Here is a 21,560-nt window from a genome sequence, read left to right on the forward strand (position 1 = left end):
TTTCCAATGCTGAAGCAAACATGATTTTGTTTTAGTCTATTCACTGAATACAATGCGACAGCGCGCGCCAAGGTGATGACCCACAGAACCCCCAGTTACTGTAATCCCTCTTCTCACCTTTCATTCACGATAGGTGTGAAGTTATTAAACCGGATTTGCTAATGGGGGAATTGGCAGAATTGAGGAGTTTAAAACAATTTAACAAGACCGAGCAGACCTACATGAAAGGTGAGAAGAGGGATTACAGTAATTGAATGCGCTGTCGCGTTGTATATACTGTACAACATGCGTTTATCAGCCTTTTAATCAAAACACTGCCTTTTGTAAAGTGAATGTACTTAAGTCATAAATTCACAATTACATCACATTCCAGCTATTATTTCTGCAGTAAGTCCTGCGTGGTTAAAAAATGGATGAAATAATTATTCAATGCTGGACACAAACAGCAAAAAATCATGATGATATAAGCCCGAAGCACTTCGTGTTTATAAAATAATATTTACTTAATATGATAATATATATATACATATATTGTTCAATTATGTCTTTTGATGATGGCAACACATTTTTCCGTTTTAAATAAGAAATGTTGGCATATTCACAAAACAGGACATTCACATAGTCAACACTATGAGATGACTTAATTTCAAGACCATTTAAACTGAGGCACTGCCATGTCTTTCATTGTTTTGTCCCTGTTAAGACATTACAAAAACTATATAAGAACCTTATTAAGAATTTTAAAGCACAATTTTGGGCATCTCATTTCATCATTATGAAAATAACATGTATTGTTGCTCCCAATATTCTTTTGGACAACCTCTGACGCCGTCACAGAGCAGCTGTATTTGTACTGACATTAGATTACACACAGGTGCACTCTATTTAGTCATTAGCACTCTGACTGCACTCAGACCAAAGGGGGCTAAATAATTACGCACACCCCAATTTTCAGTTATTTATTTCTAAAAAAACGTTTGGAATTATGTATGGTTTTCGTTCCACTTCTCACGTGTCACCACTTTGTATTGGTCTTTCACGTGGAATTCCAATCAAATTTATTCATGTTTGTGGCTGTATTGTGACAAAATGTGGAAAAGTTCAAGGGGGCCGAATACTTTTGCAAGCCACTGTATCTGTGCTTGGCTTTCAGTTCTTTCTGGGCATTACTGTAAGCCAGCCTGTCCCTTGACCTTTAGGCAGCATTCCTCGCTCTAAGCAGAGAACACACATTCCTGTCAAACCATGGTTTTTGAATTGGGAACACCTTGTTGGTCTTGGTGGTCAGCACAGTATCAGTGCAAAAGGCTATGTAGGCTAAAGTAGATTCATCCATATCTGTGCTAGCAAACAACTCCCAATCGGTCTTTTCAAAACAGTCCTGCAGCCGTAAAGTAGTTTCCTCACTCCAGACTTGGACAGTTTTAACTGTTGGTTTTTTTTTTCTACAGATGAGAAGACTGTAGGATGGAGTCATTTCTATGGAGATGTGGTCAGATAAGCCAAGGTGTGGAGATGGGGCAGCTTTATAAGCTCCTGGTATATTGGTGTAAACTTGATGCAGTATGTTATTGTCTCTGGGAGGAAAATGTTTGCTTGTATGCAGTTTGGCAGTTGACATGTGGACAGTTTTCAAGTCCACATGATTAAAGTCTCCTGCTACAATCACTGCTCTCTCCGGATACGCATTAAGCTGGCTGTTAAAAGCTTCATGCAGCTCCTCCATGGCTAGCTTAGCATTAGCCCATGGTGGAATGTAAACAGCTGTAATAACAATAGCAGTAAACTCTATCTGTGTATAAAAGGGTCTGCATTTAAGTGTCATGTATTCACTGTCAGGGAGAAAATGTGTTCTAACAATCTCTGCAGATGTACACCAGGCATTATTAATGTATATACACATTTCTCCACCTTTGTTCTTACCGGTGTCAGCCGTTCTATCCGCTTGGTAAACAGAGTTGGCTAGCTTGATAGCCGCGTCAGGGACAGAACTATTCAGCCAAGTCTCTGTGATTACCATCCTGCAGTTGTTTAAGCAGTGTGAAGTAATCCTTAGTCTTCGTCCATTTTGTAACATTGGATGAGTAACAAAAATTAACACCATACAACGGTTTAAAACTTAAACTAATAAAGGCAGGAAGCAATAACAATAAGAGGACAGACGTAGAAACAAGACATAAAACAAAACCTTAAAACTTTGTTTACTGCATCCATGCCAGCATTTTAGATCAACTGGCCACATCGTAACTATCTCTATTTGCTATTTTTGCATGTCTGTGGTTGATCTCTCTTACAGGATAGAATGCTCCAGTGTTACAGGTGAGGGTTGCTGCTCTGGTTTCAGCTCTGAGGTCAAACCCCTCATCACACCTGAGAGAGCTGTATCTGAACTACAATAAACCAGGAGAATCAGGAGTGAAGCTACTCTCTGATCTAAAGAAGGATCCACACTGTAAACTGGAAAAACTCCAGTGAGTTTTGCACACACAGTAATAGTGGTTTAGTGGTTTAATGTCTCTTTTTACATTTCAGAGGAAACTCAGTATTTTAATGTGTTTGTGCACTAATAAACATATGTCTTTTAGCCAGAATTAATTTACACAGATGTTTACATTAGTGGTATTTATAGATTTGTATGTTGTACACTTTAATCTGTTATTTTTGAGTGTTGTATGACGCATATTGTTTTTTTTTTGAGGAATCTAATGACTAATTCTGATAAATATCTCAGCTAACCTGATTGTTCCGCCCTTTTATTTATTTACAGATTTTAGCAGTATTCATTTTGATCTGAGTCTCACACGCAGAGGATGATGAGGGTAAACTTGTCCAGTAAAAAGATTCTGAAGAACAACTATGAGACCCGAAACTGATGTCTTTTTTTTCATATTTTGTTAGGCATAACCGATTGAACATGTGTCTTGTGTTGGGACTTATATATTGTGGCGTGGGCGGGGCGGCGGCTAACAACCATCATGCATTTTGGGGGTTTTCTATGTGTTCACCCTGTTGGGGAAGGTTGTTTGGGCTAATGGCTTCGGCCATGATTGTGTGTGTTGAGGGTGTGTGACCTGTTGAATGTGTTCCGGTTCATGCTAAGGCTGAATTGGTTCTGGTTCTCGAGTGAATGTGTTTCCCATGCTATATGTATACTGTGCTGTGAAGTAATAAAGTACTCCCAGCCATTTGCATTGGGAAGCAATCAACTTAACTCGTCTCTCCAAGATCCTTCCGGCGGTAAAATGCCACAATATTGATGTATGTTTCCAGACTTTACTACCCAGCAAGCTATGCACCAGTTATGTCACTTTGTTTCCATTCATCTGAATCCGTTTTGGTCTAATTAGATTGTGTATAAATATGCCAGTTCTTAGGAATGTCTTTGTCTCTAATCTGTCTTGTATATTATTGTTTTTTTTATTGCTAATTTTTTCATCACTGTTTAATTTACTGTCATGTGGCATGATAACACTGAACTCAAAAGCACACTCAGACACAGAAATTTTGCGGATTATATATGCAAATCATGTTTGCCTGAGAACAAAAATGTTATATTATAACGTAAATAAAATGGCTCACATCGGAAGCCATTTTATTTACTGTCATGTTGGAAGCGTTTATCTACCAAGAAGCCTATATTTTAATTTTTATAGATAAATCGCACACATTTATCAGCCTTTTGATCAAAGTACTAGCTGCGGGTTTCCGCACGGCGAAGAACAGCTTTATCTCAGTTATAAATTCACAATCACATTTCAGCTATTATTTCCAGCCGTGGTTAAATGATGAATGAAATAATTATTTAATGCTGGACACAAACACCAAAAAACGTTTCGGGTTACTTTGCTGTAACCCTGTTCCCTGAAAAAGCTGGAACGAGATACTGCGCGACAGCGCTATGGGAAACGATTCCTTGTGACCGGTTGTGAAGCACGTATGTGTCAAACATGCCAAATATTTTGGCATGTATAACCTCAGGCAGGTGACGTCAACCGATGAGGTGTACCTGTAGGTTATAAATAGGCATGAACCGGAAACACCCTCAGGTCAATTTTGTCTGAAGGATGTCCAGTCACGCATGCAGTGCGGCATTGGAGCGCAGCATCTCATTCCAGCTTTTTCAGGGAACAGGGTTACAGCAAAGTAATTTTTGCTCTAATTTACGGCCCTGGCTTACTGCAGAAGTGCGCTGTAAATTGAAAAGCATGAGCTGGACACAGCGAATGAAGACTTAATGCTCCGGAGCTAACAGCGGAGGACAGAAGGCTTCGACAGTGGGAGATAGTTGGGTAAAAATGCAGAACGGCTTTTTTTTTTTTTTTTTTTTTTTTTTTTGCAGAAACTTCCAGCACTGGAACAGTTTGGCAGTGGACTGGGTCTACATGTTTTATGTCCCGGAATGTAAAAGATCCTGAGGGACAGAATTTGTCCTGTCCTCCTAGGCTAGAGCACTAGCATTTTGTCTAATGGCGGCTGCCCTTCGGCCGCAAGCCCAAGACATATGAAACCCTGCTCTAATTTACGGCCCTGGCTAATGCAGAGGTGCACTGTAAATTGAAGAGCATGAGCTGGGCACAGCAAATGAAGTCTTACTGCTCCCGAGCTAACGGCGAAGGACAGAAGGCTTCAACTGTGGAAGATAGTTGGGTAAGAATGCAGAACAGCTTTTCTTAGCCAGTTGGCAAAGCCTAGGCACACTAAGGGGTGCTTTTCACCAGCCCCATCAGTCAGGACGTAGACGAGAAGCGGCTACGTATGTTCTGAGTGTACTAGGGCAAAAGCCAGAGGTCAAATTTCTTGCAGAAGCTCCAGCACTGAAACGGTTCGGCAGTGGACTGGGTCTGCATGTTTCGCCATGTCTTAGAATGTAAATGATCCTGAGGGACAGAATTTGTCCTGTCCTTAAAGCAGAACCTAGTGCGCTATTCTTCTTAACGGCGCGAGCTTAGTCTGCAGGCAATATTTACAAGACTGCCGTAGTGTCCGTGCTAGGACATGTTAACCTGTTCACTGCTGCTCCAGATTACTTGGGCTGGGCGGCCATCTAAGGCCGCTTTCCGACCCCTAAGGGAAAACCGTCTGCCGTTAGCAACTTGCAACGACAGGACGGACCTAGAGTGGGACCCAGGGTCAAGGACGAGGTTCTGAACCACATAGAAAGGGTACGAAGCTCCCGGCGCGTAACCCTTATTACCTCTGGGGATTGGCCCTAGGATGAAATCCCCAGGCACTTAGCCACCACAGAAGCGGTGAACGTTACTTCCTGGCTTAGCTTGAACTCCTTAAGAGTATTTAAAATGGACTCAATGTGCACAGGAGACAGCTGTGCCCGCATTGCGGTCGGATCTCACATGACACTCAATGTATGCTTTGTGTAGGAAAGAGAATGCTTTCCATGGCATTAACCCTCGATCCTAAAGAAAACGAGGTGAGTTACGACGACATGTTGATGTCGAGGTGCTAGCTCCATGGAGAGGGTACGAAGCTCTCGGCGCATAATCCTTGTTGCCTCTCAGTTGCTGGAGGGAGTATTTCAGGGCCAGAAATAGAGTCATCGTTTCGGGGCAATTGATGTGCCACACGAGAAGATGACCTCTCCAGCTCCCTTGGGCTGAGCGGCCATCTAAGGTCGCGCTTTGGCCCCTAAGGGTAAAACGTCTGCCGTTAGCAACTCGCAACGACAGCACGGACCTAGAGTGGGACCCAGAGTCAAGGACGAGGGTCTGAACCACATACGAAGCTCCCGGCACGTAACCCTTGTTGCCTCTGGGAATTGGCCCTTGGATGAAATCCCCCGGCACTTAGCCACCAATAAAACCACTCTAGTAGCGGTGATGTTACCACCTGGCCTAGCTTATACTCCTTTAGAGTACTAAATTGAATTTGGCGCGCGCAGGAGACAGCTGTCCCCGCATTGAGCTCGGATTCCGCATGACACTCAACTTCATACCTCTGTAGGAAGGAGAACGCTTTGTGGCGTTAGGGCTCCACCCTAAGAAGTGAGGTGAGCTAAGGCGACGTGTTGACACCGAACGGCTCTGTCTGGGAGGGGAACATGCGCTATGGCCCCCTTTTTCCAGCAAGCCTGTGATTTTGGATTTAACAGAGGTGATCACTGTGGCCACTGTGAAAACCCACGCCGTTGAAACACAATGATAGAATCCAGTAGCCCAGGAGACATGCTTGACAGTAGCTTACACGCTGACAGCTTCTCCGAAGGGTCAGTAGCTTTGTTGCTTAGCTACGCGGAGGGGTGGTGATGGTGGTGGCTGTTAGGTGTTCGGTGTCCTAACACGGCAGGAGGAACCCGAGCACCTAACACTTTGTCGGAGACCGCCGTCGCCCGAAACACCGGTGGCGGCGGGAATTGAGGATCTCCTGGAGGTCTCCTGAGGATACGAGTTTTCCACTGTGCTTCGTGCTTAAGGAGACATAGCTGGCAGTAGGTTTCCTTAAGGTTTCCCAGCGGTCGGCTGACCTTGCGCTTTTGGCGGATTTATTTTATTTCTTTATTTTTACGTTGAATCGAGGTGTACGCGTTAGACCGCGTGTTACCACCTCTAACACCAACTAACACACTGGCTCATCACTAGAGGAGCGCTCGGAAGTGATAGTTTCTATCTCCGCGGAAGCGAGAGAGAAAGTTTTCCCCCCCTTCACAAGAAGCGCCGAAGCGTGCTGGAGAAGTGAACTACTCATGATGTCAGATCAGCATCTTGATGTGGCACACCTGTGAGGTGGGATGGATTATCTCAGCAAAGCAGAAGTGCTCACTATCACACATTTAGACTGATTTGTGAACAATGTTTGAGAGAAATAGTAATATTGTGTATCTGGAATGAATTTTAGATCTTTAAGTCCATCTCATGAAAAATCGGAGCAGAAACAATAGTGTTGCGTTTATATTTTTGTTGAGTGTATGAGAACCACTAAGTAAATCTGAAACAGCCATCTAGAATTCCACAGTAACTGTCTAATAATGGAAATAAAAGTAATACGGAAATGTCTTAACACTTCACCTTAAACACCATAGCATCTTTGTAACAACATTCTATAATTAACCCAGGTTACTGTCGCTATGACACTTTGGTGTAGTTGTTAGCACTGTTGCACCTTCAGGGTCCGAGTTTGATTCTCTCTGTTTTTCTCTCTGTCTCTCTCTCCGTCTCTCTTCCACCTGATCAAATGCAGTTGCTGCAGTCTTATTCATTTAGGGAGATACCTACTAGTGTCCCAAGTGAAAACCCAGATACCATAGTTCCAGGCACACAATTGCAAACATCTTTGGGTTTACCATGAGCCCTGTACACCTCAGTAAGCTGTGCAGCTGCTATCATTACTATATTACTTACTTATTATGTTGTGTAAACACAGATGTAATGATTTTAAATGGGCAGCTGGTCCATGAGAGGACCCAGGCAGATCCATGATGAGACCCTGTCCGCTCCATCCTTGGAACATGATCCTCTTTAAATGTTAAGGCCTTTGACACATCGTGCCACTGCTTTGTCTGCATATTTTTATCATTAAATCAAGATTGTCAGTCTGAATGCTTTTGTTCTTAGGCTCGGTCACTCTCACATGGTTCCAAAATTAACTGCACACAAATTAAAAGGAAGATCACTTTTCCTCATTTTATCATTGATATCAGCTAAAAATATACACTGGGTTGTTGTAGTTGATAACAGTGTGTTTGACCTGTTATATAAAATGAAATAAACAACTCAATCACATGTATTGTTTTGTCTTTTGTAACAGATAAATTACACACTGTACAAACCAGGTTCTGCTTTTTTCTTTTATTTACTTCCAGCTTTTTACCTTAAAAATCTATTCTATATCATGAACCAGACCATCACTGGATATTACTGTACTCTGTACTGTATCTCCTTTATTAAACCTACAGGGACATATTGTATACTACACATTCAAGATGATCTTTTCTGATTTTGAAGAAATAAACACACAAACATGACAAAACATATATCCTCTTACTCTGGAAGGACAGAGAACAAATACAAATGAATATATTTTTACATCCTCTTCTGCTAAATCCTGCTGGAGTTAATCTTTCAGAAACAGTTTATTTCTGCTTTATAGTGATGGAGTCACTTACTGACCGTCTAATAAGTAAATGACGTAGACAACCATTTAAGGTTCTACCTTGATTACAGAGGCCGACTTCACACCATAACAAACATAGTCAGTCTTTTAATAAATAAATCAATTATTTTTATTTTTATTGTAAACATATGCATAAAGCCAAATGCATTTTGATACGGTCTGTTATGAGAAGTATGACATAAATAAATAATTAAAATAAAATAAAAAAAAATTCCATAGAAGATACAAATGTAACTGTTTATGTAATTAAGTAAATAATTATTAAAACTGTACGGGCATGTTATTCACGAGTTCTGACGCGTATCTTTCTTGTTACACGTTGTTGATTTCTTTGTCTCTTGTTTTATTTTCAACATCAAAGTTCAACAGTTCTTACAGTTTCTTGCATAAATCCACTGTGGTCATGACAAGTCGTTTGCTGTGTTCTGTAGCTTACGATCTTGAATTATTGTTACACCAACATATTTGCTATATCTTTCAGCTTACGATACTATAGCAGATTACGGTTTCTTTATTGCGGTCAAAAGCTTGTGTTCTCCACACTCCCGCATAAATTGTAGTAAACAATTTATTACCAAGGATTTAAAAACGTTTAGTTATTTTAAAAAATACAGAAAAAGAGAAATGGTATTCGATTCGAATCTATTTTGTATAGATTATTTGTTAATTCAAAAAGTTTAAGAAGTTATTTAATTATGTCACACTTTGCACCTATAATAGACTAATATGATTTATAGATTGTTATATACATAATAGACTGCATGTATTTACAATAAAAAATTTAAAACATTCGTTCATTTATTTGTTTACCATAATCAAAGCTTCTTCACTTCCAAGAAGACGTCATTATCCGAATATGTGAAAATAAAACTAAGAGATAATAAACTGTCTGTGACAGTGAGGTGTTGTGTTCTGTCTCTCACACTTTGTCAACTAAAAAAAACTATAAAAACACACACAAGTGAAAACTTAGTAATGAGGCCCAGGTGTAAAGTTACCTGCTGGTTTGACCTGCCCCCTCTCTACCCACAGGTGACGCTCGACTACCTTAAAACAGAAAGTGAAACTTGGGTGTATTTTTATAAAGACAGGAAGCAGCGCGTGCACAGGAGAGAAACACAGTGAGTAACTAAAGCTAAAGCTAAACCTCGTTAATCAGCTGTTAGTAAGTGGAATTGTGATCAATAAGACGATAATAAATGTTTCTTAGCTGTTTGTTCCTTCTGTAAGGAGAGTTATTTCAGACTGTCTACATGTTTATCAAATGAAGCGCCAGTGTGAACCCTTACAATTCTAATGGGTGTAAAACGGTATGACTGAGCTGTAACACCGTCACTAAACTACATCATGGACTACAGGAGAAATCATCTCCATGTCTCCATTACTCTGCGTTGTGTGAATCAGATACGGGACACAGATTGCGGTTCACTGGAACACTGGAAGCATTTAATCTCTTCTCTCTCTGACACATAAAGGAACAAACAGCCTCTGAGTGAGAATTGCACTTGTTTTCTCTTCCATACAGTTTCATCAGGAAAAGGGAAGAGGAGGGGACAAAACAGGAAATTGTGGTGGCTTTAGGTGACACATTTTAGATTTAAAGGGGAAAGGACTCATCTCAATCAGGCACTTATATCAGGTTTATAAAATTAACAATTTTTGTGTAAATTCTAACAATTTAACAGGTTCATTTCTATACCTGTTACACAGTGAGTGCGCATTCAGAGAAAGGCTCGCCCCCGAGAGGTTGCGCGCGCACCACTGAGACTCTACAGAGTGTAAAAGTGACTTTGTTACTGTTTTTAATCTCTGGAATGGAAGAGACGGAGATTTTCACGCGCCTGGAAAACGAAACTCATAACATGTGTTTTTTTTTTTTTAATCACTTTATACACAACCCATGATTTATTTATTATATTTTATAAACTGAATCATTTTCTTTGGTACGTTTTGATGGAATATTTTAATGTCATATTTTATTTTATAAAATGGACCAGTACCAGTGCTGATTCCTTTATACTCAGTTTGGGTTTATTCAGATAGATGTGATTTTATAACCTTGTGAGTCGATATCACACACATTAAACCTTTATTTATTTATAAATAAATATAATAATATAAAACTTTCTAAATGATATCTGATGAACCCATTTGTTGTTCCCTCTCTTGGTCTCACTTTTTCTGTGTGTGTAACTTACAGTGTAATCCTGGGGGATACGACCTCAAAATGAGTGTGTGTGGGGAACAGGACACAAAGAAAGACGAGAGGTGAGTGAAGGGTGTGAAAAACTAAACAGATCAGACTCGGGTGTGTATCTGTGAAAAGTCTGTTGTAAACAGTTTTCCGTGTGTGTGTAAATCATGTGTGTGTGTGTGTTTGTACATTATGATCATAATTTGTGACAATAGAAAGGAAAAGTGTTGACAGTTTAGTCCACAGAATTCTGTTTGCTCGCTGTGTGAAGAATTTTGAAAAAATCAGTACTAAATATTCTTCTTAGTTTAATTATTCAGTGTTGCTACAGAACAGTAGTAATGATGCAGTGGTTGTGTGTGTTTAGTCTGATTCAGGGTAAGAGATCAGACTCACCTGAACCCAGCTGTGTGTCCATGAAGAGTGACCAGTCAATGGGTCCTCTAATAACCTTTAGAGACACAGACTGTGTTACTGATCGGAGGTGAGAACAGTTTAATATATGAGTGCAGTGTTTTATCACTCACACTCTCACATAATCAAACATCTCTCAGATATCTGTGTATTAACGGGTGTGTGTTTGTAGTTATGAATATGATTTATAGTCCTTGTTAAAGTTTTAACTTGTGTTTTGTTTGTTCATAGACCACAGAAGAATAAACCAAACATCACTGAGAAGAGTCAGTTGGAGAAACTATTTAAGGTGTGTGTGTGTGTGTGTGTGTCTGCGTGTGTGTGTGTGTGTGTGTGTGAGTAATATCGCTACCTGTCAGCTGCCTGTGATGTGAGTAATCATTACATCTATTCCACTCTCACTGTAATGTGACAGAACACTAAGAGAGATCACGAGTGTATTCATTGGGTTCAAACACACAGAAATGTTCACTGACTCACCTGCATGTTTTTGTTTATTTACGCCCTAATCGGGAGCTGGACACCTTCTGTACAGGATTAGAATAAAATGCAGTATTTTAAAATTCCAGTGCTCAATCAGACATCAAAGAAGTTTAACATTCAGTAATAAACACACACTCTTATGACATCATAATGTTTTTGTATTTTTTCTTTCTGTTTCTAATCAGGAGCTGGAGCACAAAGTCATCACTCTGTTAAAGAATGAGCTGAAGAGATTTAAGAAGCTCCTGAGTCCAGATTACCCAGCATGCACTGAGAGGGAGGTGGAGGATGAGGAGGATCAGAGCAGTGTCAGAATGTCAGCGCTGAAGATCACACTGCACGTCCTGAAGAACATGAACCACACAGATCTCGCTAACACACTGCAGAACAGTAAGAGCTCATGGGCTCATAACATCACTTTAACTCAGTGGTTCTCAAAGTGTGTGGTGCCCCTCTAGTGGGGAATACAGACATGACAGGTGGGGCGCAATGAACGGAAGGGAATTAGTGGAAAATAATAGGAAAGTACGTATTCTAATTCATGCTTTTCTTTATTGACAATAAAGATCGGACACTCGAAACTAAACAATCACACGCAAAAAACTGGATCATTAATACAAGTAAATTAAAATAACATCAGAGAAAAAGTGGAACCATAGTGCAACAATAACGGTTTACCGTCGGCATGTTAATTGCAGAGGAAGAATATATAAGGAAACATTCGGTATTATATATGTCATTTCATTTATTCCAATGTGTATGCTGATGTTTCTGTATTTTTGTTAAACATTAATATTTTATCAGGCAGTACTAGTCTGGCATTTCTAGTTTCCAGTGTGGCAACAAAGTTGCTTTTTGATCCTTTAGGCGCTGAACAGAAGGGAAGATTAATATCGTTCTACGCTTTTTGTTGGTGTGCGGCATTTTGCGATGATCCCTAAATCATCCGTTGCGCCATAGAGGATAATGGTGTATAATTAAAACAAGTAAAAACATGTATAATTTAAGGCGGCTGTAGCTTAAAGACAATGTAGAGAGGAAATATATGTGGGTATCTTATTTGCGGGTTTATTTACGCAGCTATTGAATTCGGAGATGTAAATATAAAACTAACTTTACCGCGGACACAAATCGGGTCAGTAGCGTACTATATGTAGTGAGCGTAATAACGTCAATGAATACATTTGTTACATGGACCACAAAAAAGCAGGTGATTCAGCATCATCAGTCTAATCAACCCAAAGCCAGCCGAAAGGAAAACATGATGAAGCCTATGTTGAGCTTGGATCCATGGTGGAGATGGTGGGGGCAGAGGAGAAACCCGTGTGTGTTTTGTGTCTTAAACCGCTGGCAGCAGGCAGCACAAGGCCGAAAAAAATATGAAAACAGAGACAACACACCCCAGTCACGTTAATAAGCCACTCGACTTCTTTGAAAGAAAGCTCTAGATAAGTGACGAAGTAAGTCTGTTATAACAATTGCACGTGTATTTTATCTGTTTTGAACTTGGTGTTATTTGATCTTATTAGTTTAGAAATTGATATTTGAATAAACAGTAAACTTTTGTTGACAAGTTGGGCTTGAAAATTCGCCCACCCCCTTAAGTGGGGAATGATGGAAAATGTTTGAGAACCACTGATTTAACTTTAGAGGAAGGAAACTGCTGTAAATTTATTAAACACATCTTGTGGCGACCCCTTGCCGGGAGCAGCCGAAAGACCAACAAACAAACAAACATCTCATCATAATGATGTGCTTTTATCTACAGAATATAATAACAGATCAGTACTGACATTACATATGATATACAGATATAAAAATATGAATAGTCAACAGAGATGATCATAGAGTTTACATTTCATTTTTCTTTTTATCAGGACTCGTCTCTGTGTACCGGCGAAACCTTAAATCCAAACTGAGTGAGAAATATAAAAGAATAAATGAAGGAATCTCACAGCATGGAAGCTCAGCACTTCTGAATGAGATCTACACAGAGCTTTACATCACAGAGGGGTGGAGTGGAGACATTAATAATGAACATGAGGTGAGACAGATTGAGACAGCATCCAGGAGACCAGCAACACAGGAGACATCCATTAAATGTAATGAGCTCTTTAAAGACAAGTCCATCAGAAGTGTGCTGACTAAAGGAGTTGCTGGAATTGGAAAAACAGTCTCTGTGCAGAAGTTCATTCTGGACTGGGCTGAAGGAAAAGCAAATCAGGACGTGACCTTCATGTTTCCACTTCCCTTTAGAAAGCTGAATCTGATGAAGCAGAAACATCTCAGTCTAATGGATCTTCTTCATCACTTTTTCCCAGAAATCAAAGGATTAAAATTAATAGACTGTGAGGTCAACAAAGTTCTGTTCATCTTTGATGGTATGGATGAGTGTCGACTTCCTCTAAATTTCCAGAATGAGAGATTGTTTGATGTGACAGAGTCAGCCTCAGTGGATGTGCTGCTTACAAACCTCATCAAGGGGAACCTGCTTCCCTCTGCTCTCCTCTGGATCACCTCTCGACCAGGAGCAGCCAATCAGATCCCTCCTGAGTGTGTAGACCAGGTAACAGAGGTACGAGGGTTCAGTGATCCTCAGAAAGACGAGTACTTCAGGAAGAGGATGGATGATCAGAGCCTGGCCAATGAAATCATCTCACACATGAAGTCTTCAAGAAGCCTCTACATCATGTGTCACATCCCAGTCTTCTGCTGGATCTCAGCCACTGTTCTAGAGAGAATGTTGGGAGGAACAGAGAGTAGAGAGATCCCCAAGACTCTGACTCAAATGTTCACACACTTCCTGATCTTTCAGATCAAACACAAGGACCAAAAGGATGATCAGAAATGTAATCCTGATCCTCAGCAGACCAGAGAGAGTATCCTGGCACTGGGCAAACTGGCTTTCCAGCAGCTGGAGAAAGGAAACCTGATCTTCTATGAGGTAGACCTGAGAGAGTGTGGCATTGATGTCAGAGAAGTGTCCGTGTACTCAGGAGTGTGTACCCAAATCTTTAGAGAGGAGTTTGGGCTTCACCTGGGGAAGGTGTTCAGCTTTGTACATTTGAGTGTTCAGGAGTTTCTGGCTGCTTTATACACATTTCTCTCTTTCATCAACAAAAAGACTACAAAACAACAAACCACTGATCTGTCTGATCTTTTCTCCAAATCAAACATGTCTGACTTCCTGAAGGGTGCAGTGGACAAGGCCTTACAGAGTAAGAATGGACACCTAGACCTTTTCATTCGCTTCCTCCTGGGTCTCTCACTCGAGTCCAATCAGACTCTCTTACGAGACCTACTGCCCCAGACAGGAAGCAGATCTCACAGCAAACAGAAAACAGTCAAATACATCAAGAAGAAGATCAGGGAGAATCCATCTCCAGAGAAATGCATCAATCTGTTCCACTGTCTGAATGAACTGAATGATCATTCTCTAGTGCAGGAAGTAGAACAATACCTGAACAGAGGACATTACAAGTGTCTCAGTGGAGTCAGACTCTCTCCTGCACAGTGGTCAGCTCTGGTGTTTGTGTTGCTGAACTCAGAAGAGAATCTGGATGTGTTTAATTTGAGTAAATATGACAGATCAGATGAATGTCTTCTGAAGCTGCTGCCAGTCGTCAAAGCATCCAGAAAAGCTGAGTGAGTCATTTTATAATCATTTATAAATATCACATTTTAAAATGATTTAATAACTGTATTACTAACTACATGAACTTTATTTATTTATTTATTTATTTATTCATGTATTTCTCTAACATGGAGTAATGAGCGTGTTTACTAAATAGAGAGCATTGTTTATTAAATAACTCTTTTTTTCTGTTTGTGTTTATTTTTTACATTTTTACATTTAAATTTCAGATTTAGTGAAAAATTTAAGTTTCTGTAACTTGCAAATTATTCCACACTCATTGATATTAATTTTAAGACACACACACACACACACAATAAAAAAACAGATAAAATGTGCATAAATGTATATGAAAATATATGAGAAAAGTCAGATTTCAGGTTGTTTTTCCATCCATTAAACATGTTAATACATAATTAGTCAATATTTACAGTTGATTTAATAAATACAAACACAAATATTAAGATGTTTTTTTATGTATGATTTATTTATAACAAATACACAACACAAAAAAACAAAACAATCGAAACACTAAAAACACAATCACACAAGACAATAGAAAGATACACTACAATAAAAAGTTATGGAGAAAATTACAGGAACAATAATATTGGAATGAATAGCATTATAAGGACAAGTGAAACAGAGTACAAAGGGGGGGAAGAAGACAAGATTTTTTTTAAATAATAATAATAAAAAAAATAAAAATAAAGGGGGGGGGGGGGGGGGGAGCACAGCAGAATCGGTGAACCGAAGAGATTTAACATAATTAAGAACAGGTTGCCAAATTTTAGAAAATTTAACCTGATTACCATGCACTCAAAAAAATGAACATGGCTACCTGTTACATGTACTAAAATGTAATATGTGTTTTGTACATAATAATTTCATGTTTCCAAGATGAACATGAATAAATTATGTTGTATTTACATGAAATTCAACAACTTAACATGTATTAGATTTATTCATGTTGAGATAAACCAAAGAGATCTTGTCACTATGAAAACCGGAAATAGCAAAACCGGAAATATCGCGATAAGACATCGCGAGAAGAGAACACAGCGTGTTGAGAAGACAAACGTTTGGCGCGCATGTGGAAAAGGTAAGCAGGAATTAATTCCCATCTTTCTAAATAGAAACGAAATACTGAACATAAATGTCACCTGCTGTTTAGCGATGTTTAGTCACGTTATTTTGGTTTAAGCTATTTCTTGTATTTTTAATCACACTAAAAATACCGACGGTTATATGCGCGTGCTTAATCTGCGGTTCGGTTCTGGTTTCGGTCTGTTCTCATGAGTTGTGAAGCGAGAGGAAGAAAGTATAAATATTGTTCATTTAATAAATTAAGTATCATGAATTTTAATTGAATCTATCTCTGTATTTTTTCACAGGAGTTTGTGAGTGAAAGTGTCCTGTCTGCATCTGACTTCAGGAGTTTCCTGACCAACCGTCTCTAACGGTCATATTTAAAAGTCATAACGTACAGTTATAAAGTACAAAACTTTCTGTTGGTGGTATTTTTTTTTTCTATGATTAATACTTATTTGTGGTGTTTTATATTTTGTACATCTTTTCAAATTTAGACTTCATTTGTAATTTGCTGCTGGTGTAAAATAAAAATCTGTTTTATCCCGTTTGTCTTATGCTTCCTTCCTTCACAGAATTCTGTTGACCAGGGCTTGAAATTTATTTACTTAAGTTGGATCAACTTAATTTACAACTGAAAAATATGTTGTACCAACGCTATTCATTTATGTTAACAGTATTAAATTATGTTGGACGCAGCTGTAGTAAATAAGTTAAATGAACCTAATAAAATTAATTTGACTGAACCTAAGAACATTAAGTTGGGCCAACAAAATTACTTAATGTTGAAAGAGAGCCATTAAATCAGGTGGAAATTCTTTCCATAATTTAATTACGTTCATTCAACAAGTTATTTTTTTGAGTGCGTAGTGAATGTTTAATCTTCTCCAACTTCATAAAAGTAAGGGCATCTTTTATCCAGAGAGATCGAGTAGGAGGGTTAGAGCCCTTCCAGTGCATTAAAATAACACGTCTTGCCAGGAGAGTAAGAAATGCAACAAGTTCAACAAAGTAAGAGGGCATGGAGTATCTACTGGGTAAAACCCCAAACAGGCCAATCAAAGGTTCCGGGAGGATCTTAACTGAGGTAATGGCTGACAGAGAGTCAAAGACAGATGTCCAAAATGAGAATATAACCTGGCATGACCAAAACATATGGATGAGATCAGCAGGATCACAATGACATTTATCACAGTTAGAGATAGTGCCAGGATATATACGAGCCAGTTTACTTTTGGACCAGTGGACTCTGTGCACCACTTTGCACTGCAGAACTCCATGACGAGCACAGATAGAAGAGGTATGTATTCTTTTCAAGACTAGCTGCCAGACCGAAGGACTAATATCAATACCAAGGTCTATGGACCAAACATATCGCAGACCATCTGAAGCGGAAGAATGAATTGAGAGGGCAATAGAATATAATTTTGAGATCGCACCTTTAATGTTAGGATCCAACTTAAGAACAGAATCAAGTGGGTTGGAAGAAGGAATAGCAGGGAATGTGGAAAAGTTAGTTCGAGTAAAATCCCGGGCCTGTAAGTATCTGAAAAAGTGAGTGTTCGGTAGATGATAAGCATCTTTTAATTGGTCAAAAGAAGCAAAGATACCATCAATGTACAGATGCTCTACTGAAACAATCCCGTAATCTTTCCAAATCCCAAAGGTTTTATCTGTAAGAAAGGGAGGGAATAAAGGATTTAAGTGTAGGGAAGATGACAAAGGTATGGCCTGGAGTCCAAAGTGTCGCCTAAATTGGGTCCAGATCTTTAAGACTGGCTTTAACTATAGTATTTGTGGAATATGATGGAGCATGTAGTGACAACGGAAGGCACAACAGAGAAGTAAGAGACGAGGGAGCGCAAAAGGCAGCCTCAATTTGCAGCCACGGTGGTGGTTTATTGCTAAAACACCACCAGTACAAAATGGAACGAATGTTTGCAGCCCAGTAGTAAAATAAAAAGTTAGGTAATGCTAAACCGCCCATCTCTTTAGTTTTTTGAAGGATATCTTTCCGGATTCGGGGGACCTTTTTATTTCATATAAAGTGAGAGATGCAAGAGTCGAGTGAATGGAAAAAATTTTTAGGTATATAAACAGGCAGGCATTGAAAAAAGTATAGAAATTTAGGGAGCACATTCATTTTGATACAGTTTATGCAGCTAGCTAAGGATAAAGGTAAAAGAGACCAACGTTGGGTGTCGTGAGTCAGGTTGGCCTGAAGTGGGGAGAAGTTAGCTTTAAACAGATCCGAATATTTTCTAGTGACCCAGACACCTAGATATTTGAATGTTTTCAGGGAGACCTTAAATGGTAATAAAGAGAAAGTATAAGACAAAGCTGCGTCATTAAGAGGCATAAGTTCACTTTTGTGCAGATTCAATTTGTAACCAGAAAATTGGCCAAAGTTCTTCAGCAAGTCCAGAAGTGAGGGAATGGATCGATCCGGGTCTGAGATAAACAGTAAAAGATCATCTGCATATAAAGACAATTTATGCTCAGTACCTCCTTTGAAAACACCCTAAATCTGACTGGTTCTAATGGCAACTATAGTCAGAGGAAATAGTCAGAGAAATTATTATTTGTATGAACCCGGGCCAGGGGGGATGAATATAAGAGCTTTATCCAAGAAATAAATACATCACCGAAGCCAAACTTTTTAAGAGTAAAAAACAGATATGACCACTCCACACGATCAAATGCCTTCTCTGCATCCATTGAAATAATAAATTCGGGTATGTCTAAAGATGAAGGCGAATAAAGAATATTTAGTAGCCGTCTGACGTTATGAAAAGAGTGCCTGTTTTTAACAAAACCGGTTTGATCTGGGGAGATGATTAACGGCAAAATAGCCTCCAATCGTCTTGCCAGTATCTTTGCTAATAACTTTACATCAGCACAAAGCAAAGAGATAGGACGAAAGCTACTACAAAGAAGGGGGTCTTTATCTTTTTTAAGTAAGACGGAGATGGTGGCTTGACGCAGTGTGGTGGGCAAAATGCCAACCTGTTACGATTCATTAAACATCCTTAACAATAAAGGGGAAAGTTTGTCTGCGAATGTCTTATAAAATTCTGCAGGAAAGCCATCAGGTCCAGGACACTTTCCATTTTGCATTGCCATTAGAGCGCCTTTAAGCTCCTCGACTGTTAATGGTTCATCCAGTCTAGCTGACATTACAGAATCAATAACAGGAATGTCCAAAGGTCTAAAGAAATTGTTCAGCTGACTCTCATCAAATAGGCACTCGGAGGTATAAAGTAAAGTGTAGAAGTCCCTAAATTGGTTATTAATGGCTTGAGGATTTAATGTAATACCAGTATTAGTTTTAATTTGCGTAATATTTTGTGATGAAGCTGATTGACGAATTTGATGAGCAAGCAGCTTAGTGGGCTTGTCTCCAAATTCATAAAAATTATGATGTGTTTTTTGAATCAATTCTACAGCCTCCCCAGAGGACATGACATCAAACTCCTCCCTTTTAATGAGTAGGTCTTTAAGTACATCAGGGTGTGCATACCTAGTTTGTAGCTCTGATATTGTCTTAGTGAGAGAAGCATGTTTTTCTGCTGTGAGCTTAGTTTGAAAAGCAGAATAAGATATTATCCTCCCACGTAGAAAGGCTTTACATGATTCCCAAATTGTCGATGCAGATGTATCAGAGTTAACATTTGTGTCAATGAAGAGATCTACACTATCATTGATAGCTTTGATAAAGTCAGGTTCAGTGAGAAGTAAGGGATAAAAGTGCCAAGGGGAGCGTGACAAAGGTTTGCCTGGGAGTGAAATGTCCATTACGACTGTAGCATGGTCAGAAATTACAATGGGATTATAAAAGCATGAACTGACTGCGGAGAGTAATTTATCATTAATGAGAAAGTAATCTATTCTAGAAAAGGTGTGATGAACTTGAGAGAAAAAAAGAGTACTGCCTGGCATTAGGGTTAAAATAACGCCAGACATCAAAAACTACATACTGCTCCATGAACGTTTGAATAATTTTAGCAGATTTTGATGCAACATTTTTACTAGATGTGCGGTCAAGAGTAGGATCAAGGCAACAGTTAAAGTCTCCCCCAAGAATAAGTTGACTGGAGTTCAGATTGGAAAGAGCAAAAAAAAATTTTTTTTTAAAGCATTCATTGTCCCAGTTAGGGCCATATATGTTTGCCAAAGTCAAAGAGAAGCCATCTATTTTACCTACAACAATTATAAACCGTCCATTCGGGTCGGATATAACCTTGGAAACAGAGAGTGGAACTGATTTATGGATGAGTATTGCCACACCTCGAGCCTTACTTGTGAAAGAAGAATGATACAGCTGACCCACCCATCCAGTGCGAAGTTTAAGATGATCTGAAACCTTAAGGTGGGTTTCCTGTAGAAAAGCAAGTTTAGCGTTCAGGTGTCTCAGGTGAGATATGATTTTATGACGTTTCACTGGAGAATTAACCCCCTTTAACATTCCAGCTAACACATCTCAAAGCACCACCTGGAGCCATATTGGTATGGGGGCAAAGATAGTATAATGCTGCTCAGGCAGAAAATATGCCCACCTGACTCGATCTCTCAGAGAGATACCCTAGATCTAAAGAATGGTGTTGCAAGAAACACAAAGGAAGGATACATGGCTAGGTTAGACATAATTAAATCCAAATGAAGCACACAAACAACAGTTGACAAACATAACACAAAGTACCTAAACAACCAACAAAAATAATCTACCCCCCACCCCAAACCCTTCCCCAACCCCAAGTTTCCAAACCACTGACAAAACAGTATCCAACAACAGAAACAAAAAGATATCCACTGACACAGCCGTCAGCAAAACTTACTACTTCCTAACTTTAAATGCTCTATACCCACATTTCAATAAATTTAGATAATTAAGTTAAACCTTAGTGAACATTAGTGAACATCAAAGTTGAAACTGAAACCTCAAAAAGAATAAAAAATGAGAAGGGAAAAAAAAGGGGGCCTCAACATCAGCACTCCTGGAAAAAGGATAGAAACCATTTAACTTGTTAACTTAAAATTGTAACATGTTATGAATCAAGTGAGGCAAAAGCAGTGAAAACACTTAGAAAAAAAAAGGGAAAAGCCCCAAGGAGAAGAACAGAAAAAGCAATGTTAATGTGAAGGCTCTCACATGTTCTTAACAAATGTAGCAGCTTCCAAAGGGGAGAGGAGCCACTTCCTCTCTCCATTGGGCAGTGTGATGCGAAGTCTAGCTGGGAAAAGTAATGCTGGTTTATACCCTCCCTTGTACAGCTCGTTAATGGAGCTTTTATACTCGGCCCGCTGTTTGACCACCTCAGGACTGTAGTAGTCGTAAATGCGAAGTTTATGTCCGTTGTAGGTCAGATCGCGTCGTCTGCGAGCTTCGCGAATAACCAGGTCTTTGGCTTGGAATCGATGGAATCGCAGGATGACAGGTCGAGGCCTCTCTCCTGGAGCAGGTTTCGGGGCAAGGCTCCGATGAGCTCGATCCAGTTCGGGGGGCGAAGCAAGAACGTCCTTGCCGAAAATGTCAAAAATAAGCTGGGAGAAAAATATGGATGGGCGCGGACCTTCAATCTGCTCAGGTAATCCAATTATTCTAATATTATGGCGCCTGCTGCG

General features: G+C 39.4%; 1 protein-coding gene and 1 pseudogene across 1 annotated transcript in view; both read left to right on the plus strand.

Annotated features, from left to right (window-relative positions):
• Positions 1-3,152, plus strand: part of LOC128520725 (NACHT, LRR and PYD domains-containing protein 3-like) — a 73,343-nt pseudogene extending 70,191 nt beyond the window's left edge.
• A 6,043-nt stretch (positions 3,153-9,195) lies between these two features.
• LOC128520720 (NACHT, LRR and PYD domains-containing protein 12-like) overlaps positions 9,196-21,560 on the plus strand; it is a 101,170-nt gene continuing 88,805 nt past the window's right edge. Inside the window, exons 1-6 of the mRNA XM_053495088.1 lie at positions 9,196-9,245; positions 10,325-10,392; positions 10,686-10,802; positions 10,964-11,021; positions 11,401-11,605; positions 13,093-14,860. Of these exons, the coding sequence (XP_053351063.1) occupies positions 10,352-10,392; positions 10,686-10,802; positions 10,964-11,021; positions 11,401-11,605; positions 13,093-14,860 (2,189 nt within the window). The 5' untranslated portion in view covers positions 9,196-9,245; positions 10,325-10,351. The remainder of the gene's footprint in view (positions 9,246-10,324; positions 10,393-10,685; positions 10,803-10,963; positions 11,022-11,400; positions 11,606-13,092; positions 14,861-21,560) is intronic.

The sequence above is a fragment of the Clarias gariepinus genome, chromosome 4 (genome assembly GCF_024256425.1).
Source record: "Clarias gariepinus isolate MV-2021 ecotype Netherlands chromosome 4, CGAR_prim_01v2, whole genome shotgun sequence".
Lineage (NCBI taxonomy): Eukaryota > Metazoa > Chordata > Actinopteri > Siluriformes > Clariidae > Clarias > Clarias gariepinus.